The following is a 23832-nucleotide window of genomic DNA, read 5'->3' as shown; positions in this document are numbered from 1 at the left end:
CAGATGGTGTAGTGTGTGACCTCTACTGGTCATGGAATTTTTTTTTTTTTTCAAACTACATGCAAGCTTTCAAGACTGGAAGTGTTTGAGAAGAAACAAAGAACATCAAATAAGTTTTTTTTCTCCATCCTGTTTTGAAAACTGCCGTGGCAGTGTAGCTGTAGATGAGCCATTTGATCTCAAGAGTACAACATTTTCATAAATGTTTGAAGTGAGCTGTGTGGAGTAAACATGACTATCCTTGCTTTACTTTGTGTTTCTAAGCACGTTTTATTGGTGCGTCTCTGCCCTGGGTAAATACTGTGCTCAGATAGCAGAGCTAACGATTTGAATGTTTAACAGTGAATCTCCGGCACTGCTAGATGTCTGCTAGGATCTCCAAGAACACAAACTATGAAATAGTTCCTAATGTTTTATGAAGACCTTCGGCCTCAGAACAGCCATTAGCAGATTATCCTGGCTCTAGGGAGATTTCTAACTGGGTGGGATCTACAGCAGTGGAGTTAAAGGGATCAGGGTGTGTAATCTGCAAGCAGGCGTTTTTAAAGTTCAGTGCACACTCCAAACTTAAACAATATCTAACCCTTGAGTTCTTTGTTATTCTGAATGTTTTACTCACACTTTGAAGTGCCCAGGTATTTAGTTGTTATGCCCCCTGTGCGATGGAATTTTGTTCATGGTATTAAATGTGTTTTTTTTTTAATTTGTTTTTGAACCAGTATAACCACCTCTTTAACCATTCTGACCAGGCTAAGTAGCTGGGATTCTGATACTGGTCACCTTTCTTTATGAAGTCAACAGGAAGGAAGCACTGTCCTTTCAATACCTGTAGCTTTAATCATGCCTTCATTTATTACTGGTATATTCCATTGCATAAAGATAAATGACTTCTCAAATTACTCAATAAACTGTATATATGAACAGTCTGCTGTACTTGTTGTAAGACTAGATAAGCATTTTAGTAGATTTTGTCTTTAAGACCAACAGGCGCTCCCCTCTTTGTACTGCGCTCTGCTACCACCGTCTTGATTAGGATCTTGAAACCTGCCTCTGCTCACACTGGCAAGTAATGCAGCGATTACGGGTTCAAAGCGCCTCCCCAGCACCCAAACAAAGAAGGGCTTGTCATTCTAACTGCCTCCACTCTGAGCCTGCCACTGGGGACGGACCTCTGAAAAGCAGCTTTGTCCCTCCAGCCTCAGGTTAAGCAAATACCATCACAATCCCTCACAACCAGACTGAGTTTGGAGATGCAGCTGCAGTGCATCGGGTTTCCTTTAAAGCATTCCAGTGCAGAAATACACTATAGCTATTAGCTATGCATTAGATGGCAATGGTTCTGACCGATATATAGACAGTTCCACAGCTTCCCAGTATATTCAATACTGAAATGGAACCTTAGAATGGAATACCTACATCCTTTTATGTTCCTTTTTTTGGTGAGAATTCCATTAGACGGCTTGTGTTTTAGCAATGAAGGACAATCTGTAGCACTGTTGCACTGCATACCATAAAGTACAGTGGACAGTTAGCAAACACTCCAGTGTCCAAGCTTCAAATTAAAGGGTCACTGCAAAATCAAGTTAAAAAAAAAAAAACCAAACAAAAAACAATTGCAAGTTAATTAAGGATGATCGCAGTATAAAGATGTATAGTTGAGTTGCACAGAAGCTCTTGTAACGAACATGTGTGCAGGCTGTTCATTCCAACCTTGATCTTAATTGTTTAATTGAATCAATGAAACCTCCATCTCCAGGTCCTGAAGCAGTGGATTCATTTTACCTGTTTAACCTGGAATGGACCTCCAGGACTCCCTGCCTGCAAACAGAGCGTGACATTACTGTAGTTTTTCTCTTGAAACCTATTGGGCGTCACCACGAAAACAGGGCTGAGTCCGCTAAAGCCGGGAAAAAGCCTTTTTGAGGGAGTTGGGCCACCTTTCGCCACAATTAGCAGACGATTTGGCCAACCACAACATTTCCTTCCTGGAAAGTGTCACAAATAGCTTTTAATTTGAGCCCCTGTTCATGCTGTGGCGGTTCCTTTATCATGCACTTGTAGCAGTTAAACGCTGGTGCATCGGTGAGACCACCTTGTTTGCACAGCTGTCTTGGGGGCTGTAGACAAGCAATGATCAAAAACTAGTTGTTCCAGTCCCCCAGTGTGACCCCCTCTGTGTGGCTTTCTAATTGAAAATGTGACAGTCACGCATTGAGCTGAATCCCTCCCACCACTCCAACGGGCTGTGTGCTTTAGGGGTGTGTTTGATCCTTGGATTCTGAGAAGACACAATACCAGGGCACTCTACTGGGGTTCGATAATGATAACACCTGTTGATTTTGTTTATTTAGGTTGAGTTTGTTAGTTTAGGTGCAATTGATTAACACAGAGATGCAAGACAGCTCTTCTGAATATCAGTGACCAGTGACCAAGGGATTATCCTTTCATCTGCAGTGAAGGGTGTCGAGTTGTTCTGGCTAAATGTTACTGTTACATAAGTAATGAAAGATTCTTTGCCATGTAATGCCATGCTGGTACAGTATTCCATGTTTCATTTCCTTTGTCAAGCTTTCTGTGTTCCGGATGCATAGTATTTCTACACTATGACGTTGTGAAGACTTTCATATTGAAAATAACTGGGAGAAAAAAAGTAATTTTGGACACATAATAAATATTTTTTTCCATTGCTTTATATGGGAAAAAAACAGCATTTTTTTTTTGCATCTGTCCCCATATGAGGTCGCTATGCATGAAAGGATTCAAATGCCTTCACCATGATGATCCCCCCATGTTCTATCATAGTTCTTGTGCTTTCCTCTGACTTGTCAATATGGACACTTCCTCGAGAGGTGCCCATATTGAGGAGCAATATGACTAGGCATCAGCTATAGAGCCCTGTATGACCTGTGGGGACAGCCTGTAGTGCTGGATCCGTGTTACCCCTCATTAGATTCCAATTGCTACCTGGGTTTGCTTGAATGGTTGTTGAAAAGGTTTAACTATGCTGTCCCAGTGCATATAGGAAGTACTTATTTTAGTTTCTTTTGTTTGCTTGAGGACGCCTTTTTTAATCAGCTGAAGATGTATAAAACGGTCTCCAAAGCTGGTGTATTATATATACGCCTTCATCTGGTCCTGTTAAAAGATATGATTGAAAAAAAAAGACGTTCTTGTTCGAATTTGTGTGAAATGTTATAGGCTAGGCTTTTTTTTTTTTATGACAAAATCGATTTTTCTAGTAGATTATTTCTGGTGCAGTTGGAATTGGTAACTAATGTGACCTGGAGTGGGGGGCGTGGGGTCTTTCAGTATTTTGGAGAGGCCGGTTCAACACTACCTGACATTCCTGCTGCTGTAACAGTATGCACGCCCACTTACAGGTAGAACAAAAGTAACTGTCTGGAAACTTTAACAGTCAGTCGGTAAGACTTTCCCCAGGAGGGCGATTCTCACATACTGTTTCTTATGAAGAGAAGGCATTCCTCTTGACGCTATCTCACCTTCGTTTCGACACTCAGCAACAACAGGTAAACTGTTATGGCCTATAGCCAATTGCATTAAATTGACACAATGCACGTCTGTGATTGATGGGCCTAATTATTAATACTTTAACGCAGGTGCATTGCAATGTAATTTGCTATTATTATTATTATTATTATTATTATTATTATTATTAATAATAATCTATTTATTTCTTAGCCAGGGCGACTTACAATTGTGATAAAAACAACAGCAGCACCACGACTTTTGTTAATATTGTTGTTCTCAACCAAGCGTCATGCACGTAAGTCTTCTCTCCAGTCTAAATGGGTCATTTCTACGGGCGATGCAGTATCGTCTCGTGTTAGAGAACTGCCCCAATGCTTTGAAATTGCAAGTGTCTTATTTAATCCCACAACTGCCGTCGCTTTATTTATTTATTTATTTATTTATTTATTTATTTATTTATTTATTTATTTTAAGAATCTTTTAGTTAGCAGTTTTGGGGGCCATTATTATTCATTGCAATGCCTTGAGACGAATCGATTTTAAGGGGGTCCTGTTACCACAGCGACATCAGTAATCATACCCCTTTTAAAAAATAAAAAAAATTAATCGATCCACAAACGCAGTTGGAAAATGAAGTCCCACGATACAAACAGTATTTGGCTGTTGTATTTTCCTAAACCAAAAGTTTCGCATGGGAAATAGGCACTGTAATAATTTAGCATTTTATTTTGTCATTATCCTTTTAAACCTTGCGTTTTGCAGTGCTGTCACCAATGTTTACACTGGTTTTATATCGTCTAGTTTGATTGTTCTCTTCTTTTACTATAGTTTACAAAAGTTTTCTAAGCTTTTACCATGGTAGACCACAGTAAAACTTAAAATTTTGCATGAAACACCTACTCGTACTGGCGTTCTCAACATGTAATGTATAACAACCCCAAATTAAAAGGTTTACAGTTTGTATGACTGTATGGAACATTACACTGTTAAGATGTAGTTTACTGCAGCTAACTTGCCATTCATGGTTGGCCTGAGCCTCCAATAATAGGATCCTTGTTAGAGATAAGGCCTCTATTGTTAAGACAGGGGGGCTAAAGATAGGCATTGTCCTTCAGCAGCAAGCTTGAAATCATCCTATTTGCCAGAGCTCACGAAAGACCTTACTGTGTGTAGCTGAATTGTCACTATGTAAACACACTGGATTTTTCAATAGAGGGAGGGACAGGAACTTGCCTGATCCATAGGTGGTTAACGATGTGTGCAGCGCTGGGAGACGAGTGATGCAGGAAAGCACTGTATAAATGAAGACCTGTCTTCTGTAATCAGTTTAACTGTGGCCACTGTTCCTGGATCGTTTACTCTTCATCCCAGAAGGAATTGCCCTTTCACAGACAATTAAACCCTAGTTAAATCTCATTTTCTAGAGCAGGCTGGGAGAAAATAAGACTTGCTGGTAATATTATAACACTGGAACGAAACAGCTTGGTGTATTGTTACTTTAACCAGTTTTTCCTATGCAGCTCAGGGAGTCAAAATTCTACATTGTGAGAATAGGACGTTTGGTCACGGGGGTCCAGATTTTTGCTACAAAGCCCATATTCACACTTCTAGGAATACAGCATCCAGGGTGGCTACGTCCAGGGGTTTATTTGTAAACACAAAGGTGTCGGATCTTATAATTAAGGAAGAGGGATAGCATTTTGTATTCTAGACCTGATGTAGTGACTTTGATTTACAGCAGCTCCCATTTGTGTTTCCAGTTCTCCTCTGCTTGTGGATCAGGGATTCATGCTTTATTGTTGTTGTCAGTACCTCCATTCCCACCTTTGCCTTAACATAATCTTATGATGATCTTTTTTTTTTATTATTATTCATACAGTTCATCATTCTCAGTTTTTAAAAGATACCAGATTTGGGATCTGGTTGATCCGGTGCACATATGAACCCATTCTAGTCCTGGAATCCACCTGTCTGATTTCAGTTTGGGACCCATCGATGTTGAAAAGCAGATAACGAACTCCATGTCATTTTCTGGAGCAGGCAATGGAGTACATTCCTCCCCAGAGCGCGATGGATCCCAAGAAGGACAAGGAGCCAAGGAGCTTCAGAGACACACTCTGCTGCAAGGTCATGACGGCAGCCATCATCCTGGTCATCATAGCCATCGCCACCTTCATCGGCATTGTGATTGGTGAGTAGACCGCATCCTGGCAAGCTTTCAAATCAAAGGAGTGGTCTGTGGCGCACTGATGAAGGCCCATAGCCGCAACACGTTTTCTTTTCTAAGTAAATTGTTCTTTGGAAATAAAATACAAATTTACAGAGCTCTCCATCGTTTCCTTTTCTTGCAGCGTACGTGGTTAAACAGGAGTGCAGTTACTCTGAGACCATGGAGCTTAGAGGCATCGCATACGCTCCCAGTTTACAGGACGAGACGTCAACGTATTCTGTTGTTCTTTCATCAGCGCTGAGGAGAAAGGTGAGGGGTGGGTTCTGATAGGGTGTGGATACAGTGTAGAGCAGGGAGAGGGTGAAGAAGCCCATTCCAGGTCAAGTCTTTGTGTCGAAATTGTAGCCAATGAAACCTCTATCCAGGTACTGACTTATTCTACATTGACTCATGTGGTCCTGCTATTAAGGACATTTTTTTTTTTCCCTGTTCCAGATAAGAAACATCTTCTTGGCTTCATCAGTGGCAGAGTACTATGTTGATACGGACATGCTACAGTATGGGTAAGTCGTAAGCAAAGGGAGTTTTACAAAAAATTAAATTAACAGTAAGCCGAAAGAGCTCCAAACTGCTCGACGGTGAAAAGCCAAATCAGAGAGTTTTGATGTGAGATTTAAAAATACTGACGGGCTTCTCAGCTTTCTGAATTCAATTTGGAAGCAAGTTCCAAAGTGAAGGCGCTCAAAAACTAAAAGCCCTCACACCATAGGCTTTTAAACAAGTTTTTAATGTGATGGATAAAAAAAACAGGTTAGCGTAACTGTGTAATCAAAGAAACTACAAAATGATAATTCATAAGTCAACCGGAAGCCATAACACTAGTACAGTATTTCATGTTAGATTTCGAAATGTCACAGTTTTTCATTTAAGTATATGGAAAACTACAAAGCGGTATGTAATTCAATATGTTAACGTAACATTATTCAGCAGGTCTAATTCAACTTTATGAAGCGAAATTCATTCTATAGGGTGATGCAAAACTGTTGGCCATAACTGTAGTTCAAGTACACATGCCTTTCAGGGAATGCCCTCCTCAGTGATGTTGCACTCTCCTTGCAGCAACAATAACGGCAGTGTGGTGGCTTCCTTCCGGCTAACCTTCAGCGTGAACAGGATACACGCTTTCTCCAGGCACTTTGCCCAGGATACCCTGCGACTGGGGCTGGACTCCTTTCTCCGGGAGCAGCCCTTGGGGGTCTTACAATTTGGGGAGATCACCTCTGTCATCCTGCTGGGTAAGCAGATCTCGGATCACCCCTGCAATGCAATAAGAAAAAGGAACCTCCCTGGATTGTGACAGGCTTGCACTGTTATTATTAGAGTGACATAACCTTTTGTATGTAAAATTGTACTCGCTAACCACATTGAAATGTAACATGTCCACAGCTGCTTAGATTATTAGATTCTGATGGCTTTGTGGGGCACGAGTAAAAATATTTGCAGTTACTGCACCTTCAAAATGCTTCTTCTAATGGTAATAACAGTCTTCTTTTTATTTCACAGGACCGAGCGGAAAGTCTTTCTTTAATATAGGGAGCGCAGGTGAGTCGCACATATGGGGTTATAAGCAATTACCAGGCTTCTCCCAAGTGTGTTTTTTTTGTTATGAATTGTAACAGATCAGTAAACCTATCAAGTCTGTTGAGCTGTGTGTGTGTTTTACTGTCTGTGTGTGTTCACTGTGTCTTTTATACTGTGTGTGTCATACTGTGTGTGTGTTCACTGTGTCTGTTATACTGTGTGTGTGTGTTTCAGTGTCTGATTGTGTTTAACTGTATGTATGTTTCACAGTGTGCTTATGTGTGTTTAACTGTGGGTGTGTGTCTCATCATGTGTGTCTGCGTCCACAGAAACCTGCCCTGTCAACACCTTCACCTGCCAGAACAGCGAGTGTGTCCTAAAGACGAACCCTGAGTGTGATAACAAAGCCGACTGTGCTGATGGGTCTGATGAGTCCTACTGCAGTAAGTGTCCCTCTCTGCCTGGAGCGAGTCTAGCAAGCAGCATCAGGAGCTATCTGTCTGTCATTTTCACCACAGATTCATCTTCCCTGCTAAAGAATAGTAAAATAACAAATGAATGATGCTCCCAAGAGTTTTCCAGACACTGTAGTGCCTGCCTGAGCTGATCTCCTTTGTGATGGTTCTTTCCAGAGTGTGGTACCAGGCCCGCCATGTCCAGCCGGATTGTGGGGGGCATCGACGCTGAGCGAGGGGAGTTCCCCTGGCAAGTGAGTCTGAGGCAGAAAGGATACCACATGTGCGGGGCCTCTGTCCTCAACCGGAGGTGGATCGTCACCGCGGCTCACTGCTTCGAAAGGTGAGGGACCAATCCACACTGCTGGAGATCTCTACTAATGAGGGCACAGATTTGATTTCCCCAAGCACAAAAACAAGCCAGACTAACTCACCCCCAACTAGGTCACACTGCATCCCAATCTCTCAGCTCTAACCAGTAGATCACACAGCATCCCAGTCACTCGGCTCTAACCAGTAGGTCACACTGCATCCCAGTCTCTATTTGCTCTCATCACTGAAAGGTGTCTTGCTTTCCTTTCCTGTTCTGTAGGTTTGACGACCCCAAGGGCTGGAAGGCCCTATTTGGGACGAACCTGGCCACGGGCACAGAGCCCGGCGCTGTGGAGCTGAGCATCAAAACCATCATCAGCCACCCCCAGTACAACAGCCAGACCTCGGACTACGACGTCGCAGTGCTGGAACTGGAGACCCCCCTGAACATGGGGACCCGCATCCAGCCTGTGTGCCTGCCCTCCTCCTCACACAGCTTCCCCCCCGGCAAGCGCTGCACTGTGAGCGGCTGGGGACAGCTCAGCCAGGACAACAGTGAGTCAGAGGGCTTGCTGCATGTTTACACAATACCAAATCAAAGTTATGCAATTCTTCAACCATGGTTTCAACCAGGTGTCTTTCTCAATGGTTTCTGCTTGTTGAAGTCTGTGACGTGGGTCATCGCACATCAGCTGCAGGAGAATTGTGTCTCTTTGGCTGCACCTATACGATCCAAATTAATTATTAAACTTCTATACAAATATATATATATATATAATCACTTTTATCCGTACAGTAAATTATACAAAATGTCCTTATAAGCATGGTATTATACACCCTCTTACAAAGAGAGTCTAGTTGTTGCAGGTCACTGTGGTTGACACCAAGAGCCATGGACAAAGAGTTGCCCACCAAATCCTGCGTGCCGAGTCTTCATTTTATTTTGCTGTGCTTGAAAACCATTGAAGTTAAGCCGCTCCTCTCCTGTGCGTGTTTACAGACAACTTGCCCAACTCTCTCCAGAAGGCGGTCGTAGCCATCATCGACACAGCGCTCTGCAACGCTCCCTCTGCTTACAACGGCTCCATCACTGACCGCATGCTGTGCGCAGGCTTCATGGAGGGCAAGATCGACTCCTGCCAGGTACGCCCAGCCCTTACCAGTGCAGGGATGGAAATGAGACTCCCGTTGCATAGCTGTTTGATCCATTTCTGGTTTTACTATAACTTTAATAAGACACACCTGAGCTTGTTGCCTATGCACTGCGGCTAATCAAGTTCGTAGTAAAACCTGGAATGGGTGAAGCTGCAATGCAATAGGAGTCTTATTTCCATCTCTACAGGGTAATGGATTGGTTTCTGGAACCAGTGAATTAATGGAGAAGCAGAGGCTGGATGCGAAATGTGGTGCAGCGCCGCCTTTATTTCGTTATCTAACAGTGCCTCGTACAGAAACTATAGTCATGGACTAATTGTGAATTAACCAAATTCTTCAATAATCAAATCAGGAAATATCGAGGCAGCACTGTACATGCTAGAACAAATGCTGGTTAGTATGATGATCATGAAGAAAGCTTTAGCATTGGTTCATTTACTGATGTTTCTTTAGAAAACAGAATGCATTCTTACATACTGAGTATTCACTATGTGAGAAAAAGCTGCGCTATAGGACAAGGAATGATGTGTAAGAGAATTACATATACAGCTACATTGTGTTTGATGAGTTTTGCAGAGAGCAGGTGCATGCCGCCCCGTGACTGACGCCGCTGTGCTCTGGGTCTGCGTGTGTTGCAGGGTGATTCGGGCGGCCCCCTGGTTTGTGAAGAGGCTCCGGGTCGTTTCTTCCTGGCTGGGATTGTGAGCTGGGGAGAGGGCTGTGCCGAGGTCAACAACCCAGGGATCTACTCCAGAGTAACAAATTTGAGAAGCTGGATACTCAGCAATAGCAACCAAACAGAAACCAATCTGAGGCCAACATCTACTGCAACTACTACTACTACTGCCATTACTACCACTACTGCCATTGCTACCACTACCACTCCAACCACCAAGACACCCTCTACCATACCAGGTAACACAGCGCCCCCTGGCCACCACTGATCATAGTGCATTTTACAAATGGTGCAGACAACAAACATGGTCATTTCAGATCACTTAATAATGTATTCTTGTTTATTTCTATTCCGTAACCTTTTTAAAACGCTGTATTAGAGAGGATGTAATAGTACAGAAGTGAATGTAGTATTTACCTTTGGAAGGGAGGAAGAAGGATTTGGGGGTAACACAAATGTAAGGCATATGCGTAACTAATAGGGGAAATGGTTGCTTGAAGAGAGGAGCAATTCTGATTGAAAAAAGGGGTCTTTCCAAATGAGCAGACAGTAAATGAAAAAGAAATACCCTAATGCAGTCCAAAACCACTGTCGCTTCCTATAATAAACCATAATGTGCACTGCAGAACACGACCGGAAACCGTTTTGGGTAGATCAAGAGTATATCGTATATGATATACCCCTGAAACCTGCAGCTCAGTCAACATCAACACCCTGCAAGGAAAGGATGTTTGAAAAGATTATCAGTGCAAAACTGTGATTGAGGGTGCGTGCTGTGCAAACATGCTTTTGTGTGGGCAGTGTGTGCTGATAGAATGTTTTGTTGCCTGAGAAGGAGGCAATAAAATTTGCTGAACTGACCTCAACCTGACCTGGTGCAAGCAAGATCAAAGATAAGCCAGCAATTAGCTTTGCACACAAGGAGTGTAGAGACTGTATAAAACAGCAGCACGCGGAGGTGCATTCGAGAAGCATCAAGACCCTCCGTGAACACACCAGCACCGTGTCCGAGGCTTTCTCCCAGAAATCACTAACCGATATCATTGCTTCATTTCTGCTTATAACTTGTGGTCTTGTGATTGTAATGATAATGATTAAGGTGTAAAAGTGTGACTTAGAGTGATTACTGGAATCAATAAAGGAAGCATGTTGAATTCTGTTTAAATCCTTGTTGTGTGTGCTCCTTCACACACAAATGCATGCATTATTGTAATTGAGTTACAGATCTGTAATGAGTGCTCTCTCTCTCTTGGCAGCGGTAAACTGCACCAGCAACTTCCTGTGTGAGAAGGATGTATGCATCAGTAAAGTGAACCCAGAGTGCGACGGATTCATCGACTGTGGCAGCGAGGCTGATGAGGAGAACTGCGGTGAGCAGACTGGCACTTTTCACAAAGAACTGATGACAGCAGCAGCATACCGGTTATATACAGAGCAAGGGTCTTTACTGCAGTGCATGACACTCCCAGGTCTCAATGCAAAACTGATCGTGCCGTGTAGTTCATTACCATCACAAGCAGAGGCTGACTGAGCTCATCTAACACCTGAGTGAGATCTTAGTGTACAGGTATAGGATGTTAGGGTGACTGTTGAAGGAATCAAGAAACTATATTTAGTTTCTAATGTTCTTATCTTTGAAAGTTCCCTTCTAAAAGCTTCCCATTGTAAAAGCCTAGCAAAGTGTAATAAAGCACAGTGAAAGCATGGTAAAGCATTGTTAAGAATAGCGAAGTGTGGTAAAGCATTTTAAGAAACATGGCAAACAATGGCAAATGCATGGTATATGGGAAAAGCATGGCAAAACAGTGGTAATCTTTTTTTAAGGGTGTGGTCTGCTGTTTACCAGCTCAGCTGTCCTTCTCCCTGTTGCAGACTGCGGGGACAGGCCTGTGATTGGCTTCCAGAAGATTGTGGGCGGGGTCAACGCGCAGCGAGGGGAGTGGCCGTGGCAGGTCAGCTTGCAGTTCCAGCGCATGCACCTCTGCGGGGCCACGCTGATCCACAAGAAGTGGCTGCTCACTGCCGCACACTGCTTCGCAAAGTACGCTAGAGAGCTGGGAATGGAGGGTGTAGCTTTATTTTTCATGTCATCCAGCTGCTCAGCTGTGTCTGTGTTGTATTGCTCTACAGTAAACTGGCCCCGAGAAGCTGGGCGGCCAGCCTGGGCTCCCTCTCCTCCTCTGGGAAGGGCGGGGTCCGGGTCACCCTGCGGAGGATCATCCTGCACCCCCGATACAACAGCACCAGCATGGACCTGGATGTGGCGCTGGTGGAGCTCTCAGTGCCAGCCCCGCTTGACAGCACCATCCTGCCTGTCTGCCTGCCCTCGCCCTGGCACCGCTTCCCAGAGAGGACCGAGTGCTTCATCAGCGGCTGGGGCACCACGGAGGAGGGAGGTGAGGCAGCACTCACACAGGGGGAAGCAGCGGGGAGGGAGAGGAGAGAGGACAAGGGGGGAGGGAGGAGAGGCAGCACTCACACAGGGGGAAGGTGCGGGGAGGGAGAGGAGAGGCAGCACTCACACACACAGGGAAGCAGTGGGGAGGGAGAGGAGAGGGGAGAGAAGGGGGCACCACACACACACAAACAAACATGGAAGCAGAGGGAGGGGGGGGGGGCTGGCCAACACACACGAAGGACATCCGCAGCAAAGGGAGAGGGAGGGAGAAGGTAGTGGAGAAAGGTACTCTGAGGAAACTTAGCAGAAGTGTTTCACAAGAAGTGTTTATCTATGCTTTGCTGATCCAGAAGTTTGTCTGAATTGCTACTAAAATTTATTTTTAAGTACTTATCTATCTATCTATCTATAGGAGTGCTTTAGATTTATTTGAGTTAGATTTGGTTTGCTGTTGTTAATGTCTTGAAGACAGGATGCAGCACAAGCAAACTGAAGGCTGACGGAAGCCCTGATTAACCCTTTCCTCTCTGCTCTCCCTCAGGCTCGCCAGCCAAGTTATTACAGACGGCTTCGATCGATATCATCAGCCAGTCAGAGTGCCAGCAATCCTACGCCAACGGGCTCACCAGCAACATGATCTGCGCTGGCTTCATGGAGGGGGGCACAGACTCCTGCACGGTAAGGGAGGGGCACAGGCTTCAATCTGGAGCAAATCAGTCTCAGGGTACAAAAAAATGTAAATATAGTGTTTTAAAGTATTAAGATAAGTTTCAACAAATATTAAACATTTAGAAAAAGGTTATTTCCAATGGTGTCCTTTAAAGAACAGGTGGTTTACCTTCCGTCAAGTCTACGTTTTACAGCGCATCATTGAATTGTATATGTTTCTTTAGGTGTCAATACACACGCCCCCATTGAGTGTTGCTTAGTTATGGACGATTGCATGCATTTGCTTTGTTTCTTTGCCTGTGTGCCATGTCTTTATGTGCTGTCCCCCCGTCCTCACTGCCCTGCGTGTTTGTCTCTTGACTCAGGGTGATTCTGGGGGCCCCCTGTCCTGCCGGGAGCCCTCGGGTCGCTGGTTCGTGGCTGGGATCACCAGCTGGGGCCACGGCTGTGCCAGGAACTCCTTCCCTGGGGTGTACGTGCGTGTGACGGAGGTGCGAGAGTGGATTCAGAAGTACCTGCTCTACTAGAGTCGTCAGCTTTACAACCAGACAGAACATCACAGATAGAATTGGGAGGTAAAGCTCCGCTGGAAATGTCTTGAAAGGCCATCTCTCCCTGTGCTGTACCCTCAGCACAGCGCCCCCCTGTGCTGTACCTTCAGCACAGCACCCCTGCTTTTCATTCTTGTGTTGTTTAAAGGACTCTGTTAAGCAGCACCAGAATGACATGAGGGCAGGAGAGCACAGACAAGCAGTTAGTGTGAAACACACAGGGGGTTGGGGTAGCGAGAGGGAATCAGTTGGTGAATTGGCTGGTATGCCACTCAGAAGTGGTAATTTCTATAACCCAGACTTGAATCTTGTTTTATGTATAGGTCAGTTGTACAGAGGAACAAACTTAAGACAAGGGGAAAAAATCACCCCGTAATTAAGTGTATTTTACTCTTAAATGAATTATTTGGTGAACTTCTTTCTCCAAGATTATAATCATTTGATTTAATGAAGAATGCTTTTTAAATACCACAGCCCTCGATACAATCTTTTGCATACTTGAAGACTTGTCTTACCTAGGCAGGAAATCAAAACATTTATCTATTCAGGAAACTGTGGTAGACAAGGTCTGCGTGGCTGTAATTATGTTTTTTTACTATGCTTATTTCCATGGCTATACTGTGCATTTACCTCAGTGTACCCTGGCTTGCCATGTTTATTAGAATGCTTTAGCATACCTTGCTATACTTTAAAATGCTTGTATTGGGCTTTATTACACTTTGCTATGCGTTTACTGTGGGAAACTTTTATAAGGGCATTGTATTGGATCCAGTATCTCTGAACCAGTTTGATCAAAATGATTGTTCACATTACCCTTGCTGAAACTGGTTTCACATCCAAAGCAAGGTTCAGTAACATCCCTAGACCAGCAGATTCAGAGACCCGTTTGAAAACTAGAAAATCAACCCAGTGTAAATATTTCAATTGAAATGAACTATGAATAGGATAAAAGATTAAAAAAAAAGTAAAATATCAACTCAATCAGATTGTGGTGCAACCAATTAATTTAAAATAAAATAAAAAATCACGTTACTATTCTCACTTTTTGTTTGTGTTTTTTTTTCCTCATTTATTACACATTTCAGTTCACTGTAACTTCACAGTAAAACAATAACAGAGAGAATGAACCAGTTTCTTTATTAATAGTACCAGCAGCGACACAGAAATGCACAGTAGAGCAATTTCAATCTGGTCCACCAAGTAAACCAGTGTCAGGACAGCCAGACCATTGGACCAATAGGATAAGCAGGCTTTAACTGTAGCTCAGTGGCAGTGAAACAGCTGAAGCCCCAATGGGAATGCCTCGAAGGACAGAACGTGCAGATGAGTTTGTAAGAGCTGTTCTTGTACCTGCAATACGGATCATTTTCATTCATGTCTCATCTGCCCTTCGCTGTCATTCAGTGTGTGGGTCTCCTCTGCCCGTGGCCGTCAAGCCCACAGTTTAACATTCCCACATGAAATGAGGCACGGGTTAAGAGAAGCCACACAGAGAGCTCACTCTACAAACCTTCCTCCTTCTGAAACCTGAATGATCCTGCATGGAGAAGGAGGGGAACAGTGAGCTCAGACTGGTGTAATGAACAGGTTTGGGGCAGTGGAAACAGTTTCTCTTTTCTCATTCAAATGGTCTTGCCGTCCAGACACTAGCTTTTAATGATCTTTACACCTTAACAACCCTTTACGTTATGTGAACCCCCATCGGTTCACCGGATTTGTTAAATGCAAGGAGAACAAGTAAAAATAGGTCTTTCCTAGACTAGGCTTATTAATTTTGGAGTGGATCCCCCCACTGTTCAGATCAATAAAACAGAACCCCATTACAGTACTGCCAACCCAACCCACCCCTGATTTTATTCTACAGACAAAGCAGGCAGAGACCCAAGAGGGGTGAGGGTGGGAGATACATAACAAGGTAGATCCCATGACTTTCATTTATATAAAGCAAATTTGAGAAACCAAAACCATTTCCCCTTTTCATTGTTTGTGAACGTCATTTAAAACCAAACAAACAAACACACCGACTGCGTTTTCACTCCACCTGCTTTATAAATGGAAAGTCAGGACCTCCATGCATTCCTACAAATACACAGGGAGGGAGAATAAGAGCCACAGAGACAATCCAATAAAAGAACAAGCTTGAAAATAACACACAGAAAGGTGGCAGCACATTTTGCCCTGCTGGTCAATGGGTGTACATTCCCTAACACAGATCTGAAGCAGCTCAAGGGGTACACCAATCCTCTTCACTGCTGGAAGCTACACTGCCACAGATGGAAAGGCACAGCTGGATGCGGGTGGCCAGCAAGTTAACACCAAGGGCTCCCTAGTCCAGGCTGATGTCCTAGTTCACTGCCAGGTGGCCCCTTGCTTGGTACACCTTGCTCCAAAGTGTTTTCCTCCGGTTTTCGGGAGGCACAGGGAGGGCTGCGGACGGCTGCGTGGTTAAATGCGCGCTCTCTCCCGCTGCAGTCTGGAGTTGTACGCCCGCGAGACGGTGTTCCATGCGTCCATGTAGCGATCCATACACATGGCGATGCATTTCTGCAACAGAGCGACACAGACGCATCGTTACTGGAACATCACAGCATTGTCTACATTGTGAGTCGGTGCAACAACCTTAGTCATACTGCGGGGGTGGACAAAAAGGCTCCCACTGCATAGCGGTTTGATCCATTCCTGGTTTTACTCCGAGTTGAATAAGACACAGCTAGGCTTGCTAGAATGAACACATTTTGCTTCATAATCTGCAGAGTAATGTTATGTAACATTGCATTCCATACCACTTTTTAAAAATGTGACATTTCAAAATCTAACATGAAATACTGCACTATTATTCGACAATATCATTTTGTAGATCTGCTGATTACATGATGTTAAATAAAATTTTAAAATGATGTCTCAATCCTAAAATTCTAGGTGACGCAAAACTTTTGGCCAGAGCTGTATACTGTGGCTTATCAAGCTGGGTGTAAAACCTGGAATGGGTGACCCTGCTATGCAATAGGAGTCTTATTACCATCCCTGTGCAGTAGAGGTGGGGATTTCACAAGAGTAGCTTTGTAGTAAGGTATCTATATTTCACATATACTAGTGCTCTCAATAGCCGACACAAGATTGATAGCTTTTCAGCATGAGCCAAATGCAATTTGATTGCGCATGTAGTTCAGAGGAGAGTATTCCAATGCTAGTTACTGGTTTGTAAAGACACACGGATACACTACCTGCTCGGAATTGTCCAGTGAACCACCTGGTTTGCCGACGCACTTCTTAAAGCACTTGTCTGTCATCCGCTGTAACAGGGAGGGGAGACATGAAAAAATCGCATTAATATGACTTCCTACGTCATGTGTAGAACACAGGAGGTTAAGCTTAGTGAACAAGTTAGGTTTTAGGGCAGGGGGTGGTTAGGGTTAGGGACAGGGTGGCTCGATTGCGTACAGTTGCCGAACTGTGGAAGTGAAAGATGGGAGTAAATGGCAAATGCACTCGCATCATCTGATGCCCTCAGGACACTTTCTATCGGATATTCCTTTATGCTCAAGCGTTAGAGAATGTTTTACATCCCAGTGACGTATACTGATACCACAGCAGAATGTCACATACAGCACTCTTTAGAGTGTCTATTTCAGATGTTGGCAAAACGGTTATGTAGTGTACCACCACGTTGATAAAATATCAAGTTCTTAATATTTTGTAGTACTTTGGCAGACATAAAATGACAACCATTGATCGCAGATAACAGCTAGAGTACTCAACGTGTTTGAAAATGTAACTTCTGAAAGAATAAAAAATACTCTATCTGATTAGCGCCGCAGCCTCTGACACTTCGACCCCAGACAGACAGACCACGGTGCGGAGCGGAGCGGCCCGTGACTGTAGGTACACTGCGCGACCCCACCATTTCCACGAACCTGCAACAGCTCCTGCGCGTTCGCCACGGCAATCTGCACCTTCACTTGCTCCATTATCGTGCCCGGGTCCATCTTTCCGGACCCAGCGGCTCCCGAGGAGAAATCAGAACCAAAACTGTCCATAATCGTTCACTTTGGTAGCTAAAACGAGATTACTGCAGGGATCAGAGAGACTGTGAAAGTCACACGTGAAAACTGCACCGGTTAACCAAGCGCCCCTTGTCCTTGAAACACACAGGACGTCCGCCACTGCCAACTTCCTGCCGTGATGGGATCTGGGAGTTGTAGTTCTACAGACGACGTGGCAGAAAAAAATATCCGTCACCTAGTACGACACTGTAAAACCTCGTCCCAAACAATGTTGAATGTAAGCTCTGACTGGTTGCTTCGCTGCCCGCCTAAGCACACTTTACATTTAAAAGAGGTATCAGTCAAACACATAAAAGAAGACGCAATTCAATACTGAAGTTAGGACACAGCTCTAGCAAATATACCTTGTAGAACTTAGGTGTAGGCGAGGACGATGCGTTGCGCATTTATTTGACCGTAATTTGTTTCTAAATTCATTCAAACACGACACTGCGCACGTGTCCCCCCTCAAGTTTGCAGGACTGACGGCACGCGCAAACAAACTTTATTTGAACTGTGTCGAAATGAGTTCATTTTTCAACGTCTCGCCGTTTTAGCTTAAATCGTGGGTTACATGATTACGCGGCACAGATACAGACATTAACTTGCGCACGACTTTAAACCCCAATATGCTCTGTTTATGGCTTGTGGCGTATAGATACAATGAATGGTAAGATGGCTAATAAGGTATAATTGATTCTGGTGCAGACTTGAGGTGAATATAATGGGTTTTTTTTTAAAGTAACTGCGCCACGACAACAAGGGCTCCCTCGCTGTCTGGGGCCCCATGCAATTGCATGGGCTGAGTGTGTCCAATACTGACTGCGGGCTGGTTGGTTCTCACCGCACAGCCTCTATCCTATTGCATATACATGTGTAAAGTGCACTATATGACAGATGGTAGTACAATACACACTGTTAAATATTTTTGTAACTTATTTTGTTTGCCACGCTTTTCCCGTGGATATACTAATGCATTTATCACAGTTTACCATGGTGTGCTGTGTTCTGTAATACTCGCTTTACAAAGCATACCCCTGGTGCTTTACAATGCTTTCACTGTGCTTATTACAGTTTCCTATGCTTTTACTATGGGGCGTTTTTATAAGGGGTATTGACAATGTCGACCCAGGGGACTTTTTCGACCTGAAAAAAGAAACAAGGACCAGGGGTCACAAATGGAGATTAGATACAGGGGCATTCAGAAAAGAAAATAGGAGGACATTTGTTTTTTACACAGAAAATTGTGAGGGTCTGGAACCAACTCCCCAGTAATGTTTTTGAAGCTGACACCCTGGGATCCTTCAAGAAGCTGCATGATGAGATTCTGGGATCAATAAGCTACTAACAACCAAACGAGCAAGTCTGTAAACTTTCTTATGTTCTTATGTTCTTAAGGATCATTTCTATAGGCTATGAAGGTCCACATAGTGGTGTAGGTATTCCACCACTGAGTGAAACTAACACAGAACCAATGGAGTATTCTGTTTATCTCACAAGTACTAAAATGAGAACAGAATTCACTCTATAGAAATGAATACAAAAACAGTTATACTGTATACTAGAATCCGCAACACTTTTAATGCTATCTGCATTGAAAAGTTACTGCATAGTACTACTGCATATATATATATATATATATATATATATATATATATATATATATATATTGTAAAGAAACTATCAATACTGAATATGGTACACATATAGGCACATCAGATATCAGGTCTTGGGCTATCAGCAAACGCTGCATGGCTTGTAACCACTATATCTTATATGGGAAATCTAAGAGCTGTGGTATGAATAGCAGACTCATTCAAAACAGAACTGCAGAGCATGTTGATTTTAAAAGAAGATCATTCACCACATGACGAAGTAAACAAGAACGTCAGTGACCACCACCACCTCTGAAATAAACGAACCCACCGAACATGAAAGTGTGTGAAAAAAAGGTTTGACTTACAGACAGATCAGTCGATCTAATTACCCCCAGATTGTGATAGACAGCCATGTAGGCTGACACAGACAGCAAGATTTTCAGGTTGCAAAAAGGATTCTAAAAGCCTGATTAATGTAACCACATCACTTGATTTATATTTTTAAAGTGTCAACCAGTGAAGACATGACTCATTTCATCTCAACTCTTTGAAAGCCATATACTTAGTGACCCAAATCAGGTTTTTAGAAATTTTGCTGTATGACTCTGATGCTGTCTCTAACCTCTGCTGAATGAAGTCTTTTTGCAAGGGGCATCGCAGTGTTTCTCTAGATATATGTAAAGTAAAAGAAAGATGTTTCTGTGATATATCTTTTAATAGGAAAGCAGAGTATATAAAGATGAAGTTGGCTCTTTTGAGCAAAAACTTTTCACTGAAGCTTTTTCTTTGACTGTTTGATCTCATTGATTTTATCTGCAGCAGCAATGAACTCAACTAGCCCATCACTACGCAGGCAAATTACTACCTTTAGGGCCGATTCCACCAATCTGGATTAACCACTAACCCAGATTCAATCAAGGGTTATATTTGAATCATGTTGCACAAAACTTTCACCCCAGGTTTTATATTTAATCCTTGTGTAAAATGAATCCAAGATGAAACATTTCTTAATCCAAGATTTACTCATCCTGGTTTACATTTTTGTGATACAATGTAACTGTGATTAAAGCATAATCCCAGATGAACTAATCCTAGTTTAGCAATAAACAGAGTTTTAATTTAATCCAGGTTGGTGCAATGAACCAGAAGTGATGAAAAAATACCTTATGGGGAAGTAACTTGAAGCATGTTTGAATGGTCTTCAGTAGAGAAAGTATTGCTATGAGCCATGCTGAACTTAACCTAAGAAAAAGTGTCTGGGGTATAATGAAAAATGGAAGCAACATAAGAATTGGAAACCAAATCACATGTTTGATACAGGGATGGAAATAAGACTCCTGTTGTGTAGCAGTTTGATCCATTCCTTGTTTTACTAGAAGTCTAATAAGAAACATGTGAGCTTGTTGCCTGCACACTGGAGCGAATCCCTGTCGTATTTCCACCCCTGTGATACATGGGTAAGAAAATAATTTAATTTGTACTCCCTATTTAATCCACATTCAAAATTAAAAGATATACATTGTTCCACACTTACCAGACACAGTGGGTATTAATAACCTTGATGTGAACAAATATGGAAACTGTTTCTGAGAATTGACTAGCCTACATATCAGCATATCAGAGCACTGCATGATTGTTATCAAACACCAAGAGTGATAAAAGATACAAGATACGTGACTCGGACTGTTTTCAAACCACACAAGTTAAAGATAAAACGCATGCTGGTAATTCTTTAAACGACAAGGACCTATGAATTACATTTTCAACTTTTCTTTTTATTTGCCCTTCTTTTGTATTGCTTGCATTCATTCTTCATGAATTTTTTAGCAATCGTATCAAATACTATGTTTGTTATTTTTTTACTTTGTATAGAAGCTGCTTTCATATTCTAGTTGTCTGCTTGAGATGCATGTAACCCAGGACAGATCAGCCAGGGTCTTTATAGACGTTATTGCTCATCAAGTTGCTGGCAGTACACAACTGAGCCACTTTATAGGCCCAAGGAGGCTTGGTGGTCCAGTGATTAGAGAAAGGGGCTCGTTACCAGGAGGTTCCCAGTTCAATCCCAACTCAGCCACTGGCTCACTGTCACTTAACCTCCTTGTCCTCCGTCCTTCGGATGAGATGTTAAATCGAGGTCCTATTGTAAGTGACTCTGCAGCATGTGTTGATGTATAGTTTACTCTGTAAGTCGCTTTGGATAAAAACGTCTGTTAAATGACATAAAAAAATAACATGCCGTGTTGAACATACTGTATTACAATTGTTATGTATTGATGCTATACTGATAAAAGGCAAATTTATATAGATAAAAAATAAAGACATGAGGTTACTTTAAAAAATAATAAGTCAATTCAAATTGCGTTTTCATAGTTATTAAGGTTTCTGCAACCATTTGAGTGAGCTCATCACTAGATCATGCTGACTCTTACTATTATAAAGACATGATGGCTGATCTAGGCAACTACTACAGTATGAAGATTCAAAGTAAACTTTTTATTTGTGATAAGCATATACAGACGTGCTCAAATTTGTTGGTACCCCTCCACAAAAAACGAAGAATGCACAATTTTCTCTGAAATAACTTGAAACTGACAAAAGTAATTGGCATCCACCATTGTTTATTCCATATTTAATAGAAATCAGACTTTGCTTTTGATTTTTTATTCACCATAATATTATAAATAATAAAACAAATGAAAATGGCATGGACAAAAATGATGGGACCGCTAACCTAATATTTTGTTGCACAACCTTTAGAGGCAATCACTGCAATCAAACGTTTTCTGTAGCTTTCAATGAGATTTCTGCACCTTTTAACAGGTAGTTTGGCCCACTCTTCCTGAGCAAACTGCTCCAGCTGTCTCAGGTTTGATGGGTGCCTTCTCCAGACTGCAAGTTTCAGCTCTTTCCATAGATGTTTGATAGGATTCAGATCAGGACTCATAGAAGGCCACTTCAGAATAGTCCAATGTTTTGTTCTTATCCATTCTTGGGTGCTTTTAGTTGTGTGTTTTGGGTCATTATCCTGTTGGGGACCCATGACCTGCGACTGAGACAGAGCTTTCTGACACTGGGCAGTACGTTTCGCTCCAGAATGCCTTGATAGTCTTGAGATTTCATTGTGCTCTGCACAGATTCAAGGCACCCTGTGCCAGGCGCAGCAAAGCAGCCCCAAAACATAACCGAGCCTCCTCCATGTTTCACTGTAGGTATGGTGTTCTTTTCTTTGAAAGCTTCATTTTTTCGTCTGTGAACATAGAGCTGATGTGACTTGCCAAAAAGCTCCAGTTTTGACTCATCTGTCCAAAGGACATTCTCCCAGAAGGATTGTGGCTTGTCAATATGCATTTTAGCAAATTCCAGTCTGGCTTTTTTTATGTTTTTCTTTCAAAAGTGGAGTCCTCCTGGGTCTTCTTCCATGGAGCCCACTTTCACTCAAAAAGCGACGGATGGTGCGATCAGAAACAGACGTACCTTCACCTTGGAGTTCAGCTTGTATCTCTTTGGCAGTTATCCTTGGTTCTTTTTCTACCATTCACACTATCCTTCTGTTCAATCTGGGGTCGATTTTCCTCTTGCGGCCGCGCCCAGGGAGGTTGGCTACAGTTCCATGGACCTTAAACTTCTTAATAATATTTGCAACTGTTGTCACAGGAACATCAAGCTGCTTGGAGATGGTCTTGTAGCCTTTACCTTTACCATGCTTGTCTATTATTTTCTTTCTGATCTCCTCAGACAACTCTCTCCTTTGCTTTCTCTGGTCCATGTTCAGTGTGGTGCACACAATGATACCAAACAGCACAGTGACTACTTTTCTCCATTTAAATAGGCTGAATGACTGATTACAAGACTGGAGACATGTGTGATACTAATTAAAGAAACTAATTAGTTTGAAATATCACTATAATCCAATTATTTATTATCTTTTCTAAGGGGTACCAACAAATGTGTCCAGGCCATTTTAGAATATCTTTGTAGAATAAGCAATAATTCATCTCTTTTCACAGCTTCTTTGCTTTATTCTATGACATACCAAAGGCATGCAAGTATACATGATAAAATAGTTTTTAATTTCATCACTTTTCAGGAGGAATGAAGCATTATTTCAATGAGCTGTAAGGGTACCAACAAATTTGACCACGTCTGTATTAAGCTCTCTGTTGTTTGAGCCTCACTACATAAAACTGATACTGAAAAAAAAAAAAATGTTTCTGAGAATTGTCTTTACAACCCGAATTAGCTGAACTAACTACATGTAGCTAAGTTGCATGTTGTTACACCTGCATAAAAACCCATACCGAAAATTGTCTTTACAAAGAAGAGAACTGTGACCACATCCCAAGGCATGAACAGCCTCTTAAAATTGTGATAGAGGTCATTGCTTTGTTTAAGTTCTTTGGGCTTTCTCTGGAACACATATCCGTAAATTGATAACGTATGTTACATTATAGTTTGATATCTAGAGAACCACTAGTCCAATTGTACTGAAACTTGGCTAAGGACTTGTGACTTTTGAATTCAATAGGAATTTCATTTGAAATCCGGAGGAAATCATGTGTTAGTTACATTGGAATTACAGACACTTATTTTAAAGTGTTACTGACTTTGTTTAGTATGAGATATTGAGTGTATAATATAGGATTTCATTCTGAACTATCAAACCCTAAATGGTGCTATATGATAGTAAGAATGTATGAGTGTATAGCATGTTCTTATGGGGGAACAACTCTTT

General features: G+C 42.4%; 2 protein-coding genes across 3 annotated transcripts; one reads left to right on the top strand and one right to left on the bottom strand.

The window, feature by feature from the left end:
• Positions 1 to 3242: 3242 nt before the first annotated feature.
• LOC117428824 (transmembrane protease serine 9-like) lies at positions 3243 to 14497 on the top strand. Of its 2 annotated transcripts, none has more exons than XM_059013851.1 (16): positions 3243 to 3527; positions 5530 to 5680; positions 5841 to 5968; positions 6155 to 6222; positions 6779 to 6954; positions 7223 to 7261; positions 7570 to 7683; positions 7873 to 8038; positions 8288 to 8562; positions 9008 to 9150; positions 9801 to 10077; positions 11095 to 11208; positions 11711 to 11879; positions 11969 to 12234; positions 12778 to 12914; positions 13271 to 14497. In XM_059013851.1, the coding sequence occupies exons 2-16, from the start codon at positions 5533 to 5535 to the stop codon at positions 13430 to 13432; spliced, it is 2382 nt and encodes a 793-aa protein (XP_058869834.1). In that variant the 5' UTR covers positions 3243 to 3527; positions 5530 to 5532; the 3' UTR covers positions 13433 to 14497. The 2 variants fall into 2 exon arrangements, with proteins under 2 accessions (XP_058869834.1, XP_058869833.1); XM_059013850.1 differs by lacking the exon at positions 3243 to 3527 and adding an exon at positions 3557 to 3784.
• A 77-nt stretch (positions 14498 to 14574) lies between these two features.
• Positions 14575 to 17684, bottom strand: LOC117966383 (mitochondrial import inner membrane translocase subunit Tim13). The gene is made up of 3 exons (XM_034912349.2): positions 17371 to 17684; positions 16681 to 16749; positions 14575 to 16000 (listed from the first exon to the last, which is right to left on the bottom strand). The coding sequence occupies exons 1-3, from the start codon at positions 17491 to 17493 to the stop codon at positions 15902 to 15904; spliced, it is 291 nt and encodes a 96-aa protein (XP_034768240.1). The 5' UTR covers positions 17494 to 17684; the 3' UTR covers positions 14575 to 15901.
• Positions 17685 to 23832: the final 6148 nt, after the last annotated feature.

This window comes from Acipenser ruthenus, chromosome 47, assembly GCF_902713425.1.
Source record: "Acipenser ruthenus chromosome 47, fAciRut3.2 maternal haplotype, whole genome shotgun sequence".
Lineage (NCBI taxonomy): Eukaryota > Metazoa > Chordata > Actinopteri > Acipenseriformes > Acipenseridae > Acipenser > Acipenser ruthenus.
The sequence above is the reverse complement of the archived record's forward strand: the minus strand, read 5'-3'. Positions and strand labels throughout refer to the sequence as shown.

What these genes read in the sequence shown, in the direction of transcription:
- LOC117428824 (XM_059013850.1), top strand. An exon ending in CTTCATCGGCATTGTGATTG is followed by an intron (nt 5,681 to 5,840) that starts GTGAGTAGACCG and finishes CTTTTCTTGCAG; the next exon opens with CGTACGTGGTTAAACAGGAG. An exon ending in CTTTAATATAGGGAGCGCAG is followed by an intron (nt 7,262 to 7,569) that starts GTGAGTCGCACA and finishes CTGCGTCCACAG; the next exon opens with AAACCTGCCCTGTCAACACC.
- LOC117966383 (XM_034912349.2), bottom strand. Translation starts at nt 17,493, where the DNA reads ATGGACAGTTTTGGTTCTGATTTCTCCTCGGGAGCCGCTGGGTCCGGA. An exon ending in ACGCGCAGGAGCTGTTGCAG is followed by an intron (nt 16,750 to 17,370) that starts GTTCGTGGAAAT and finishes TCCCTGTTACAG; the next exon opens with CGGATGACAGACAAGTGCTT. An exon ending in CACTGGACAATTCCGAGCAG is followed by an intron (nt 16,001 to 16,680) that starts GTAGTGTATCCG and finishes GCTCTGTTGCAG; the next exon opens with AAATGCATCGCCATGTGTAT.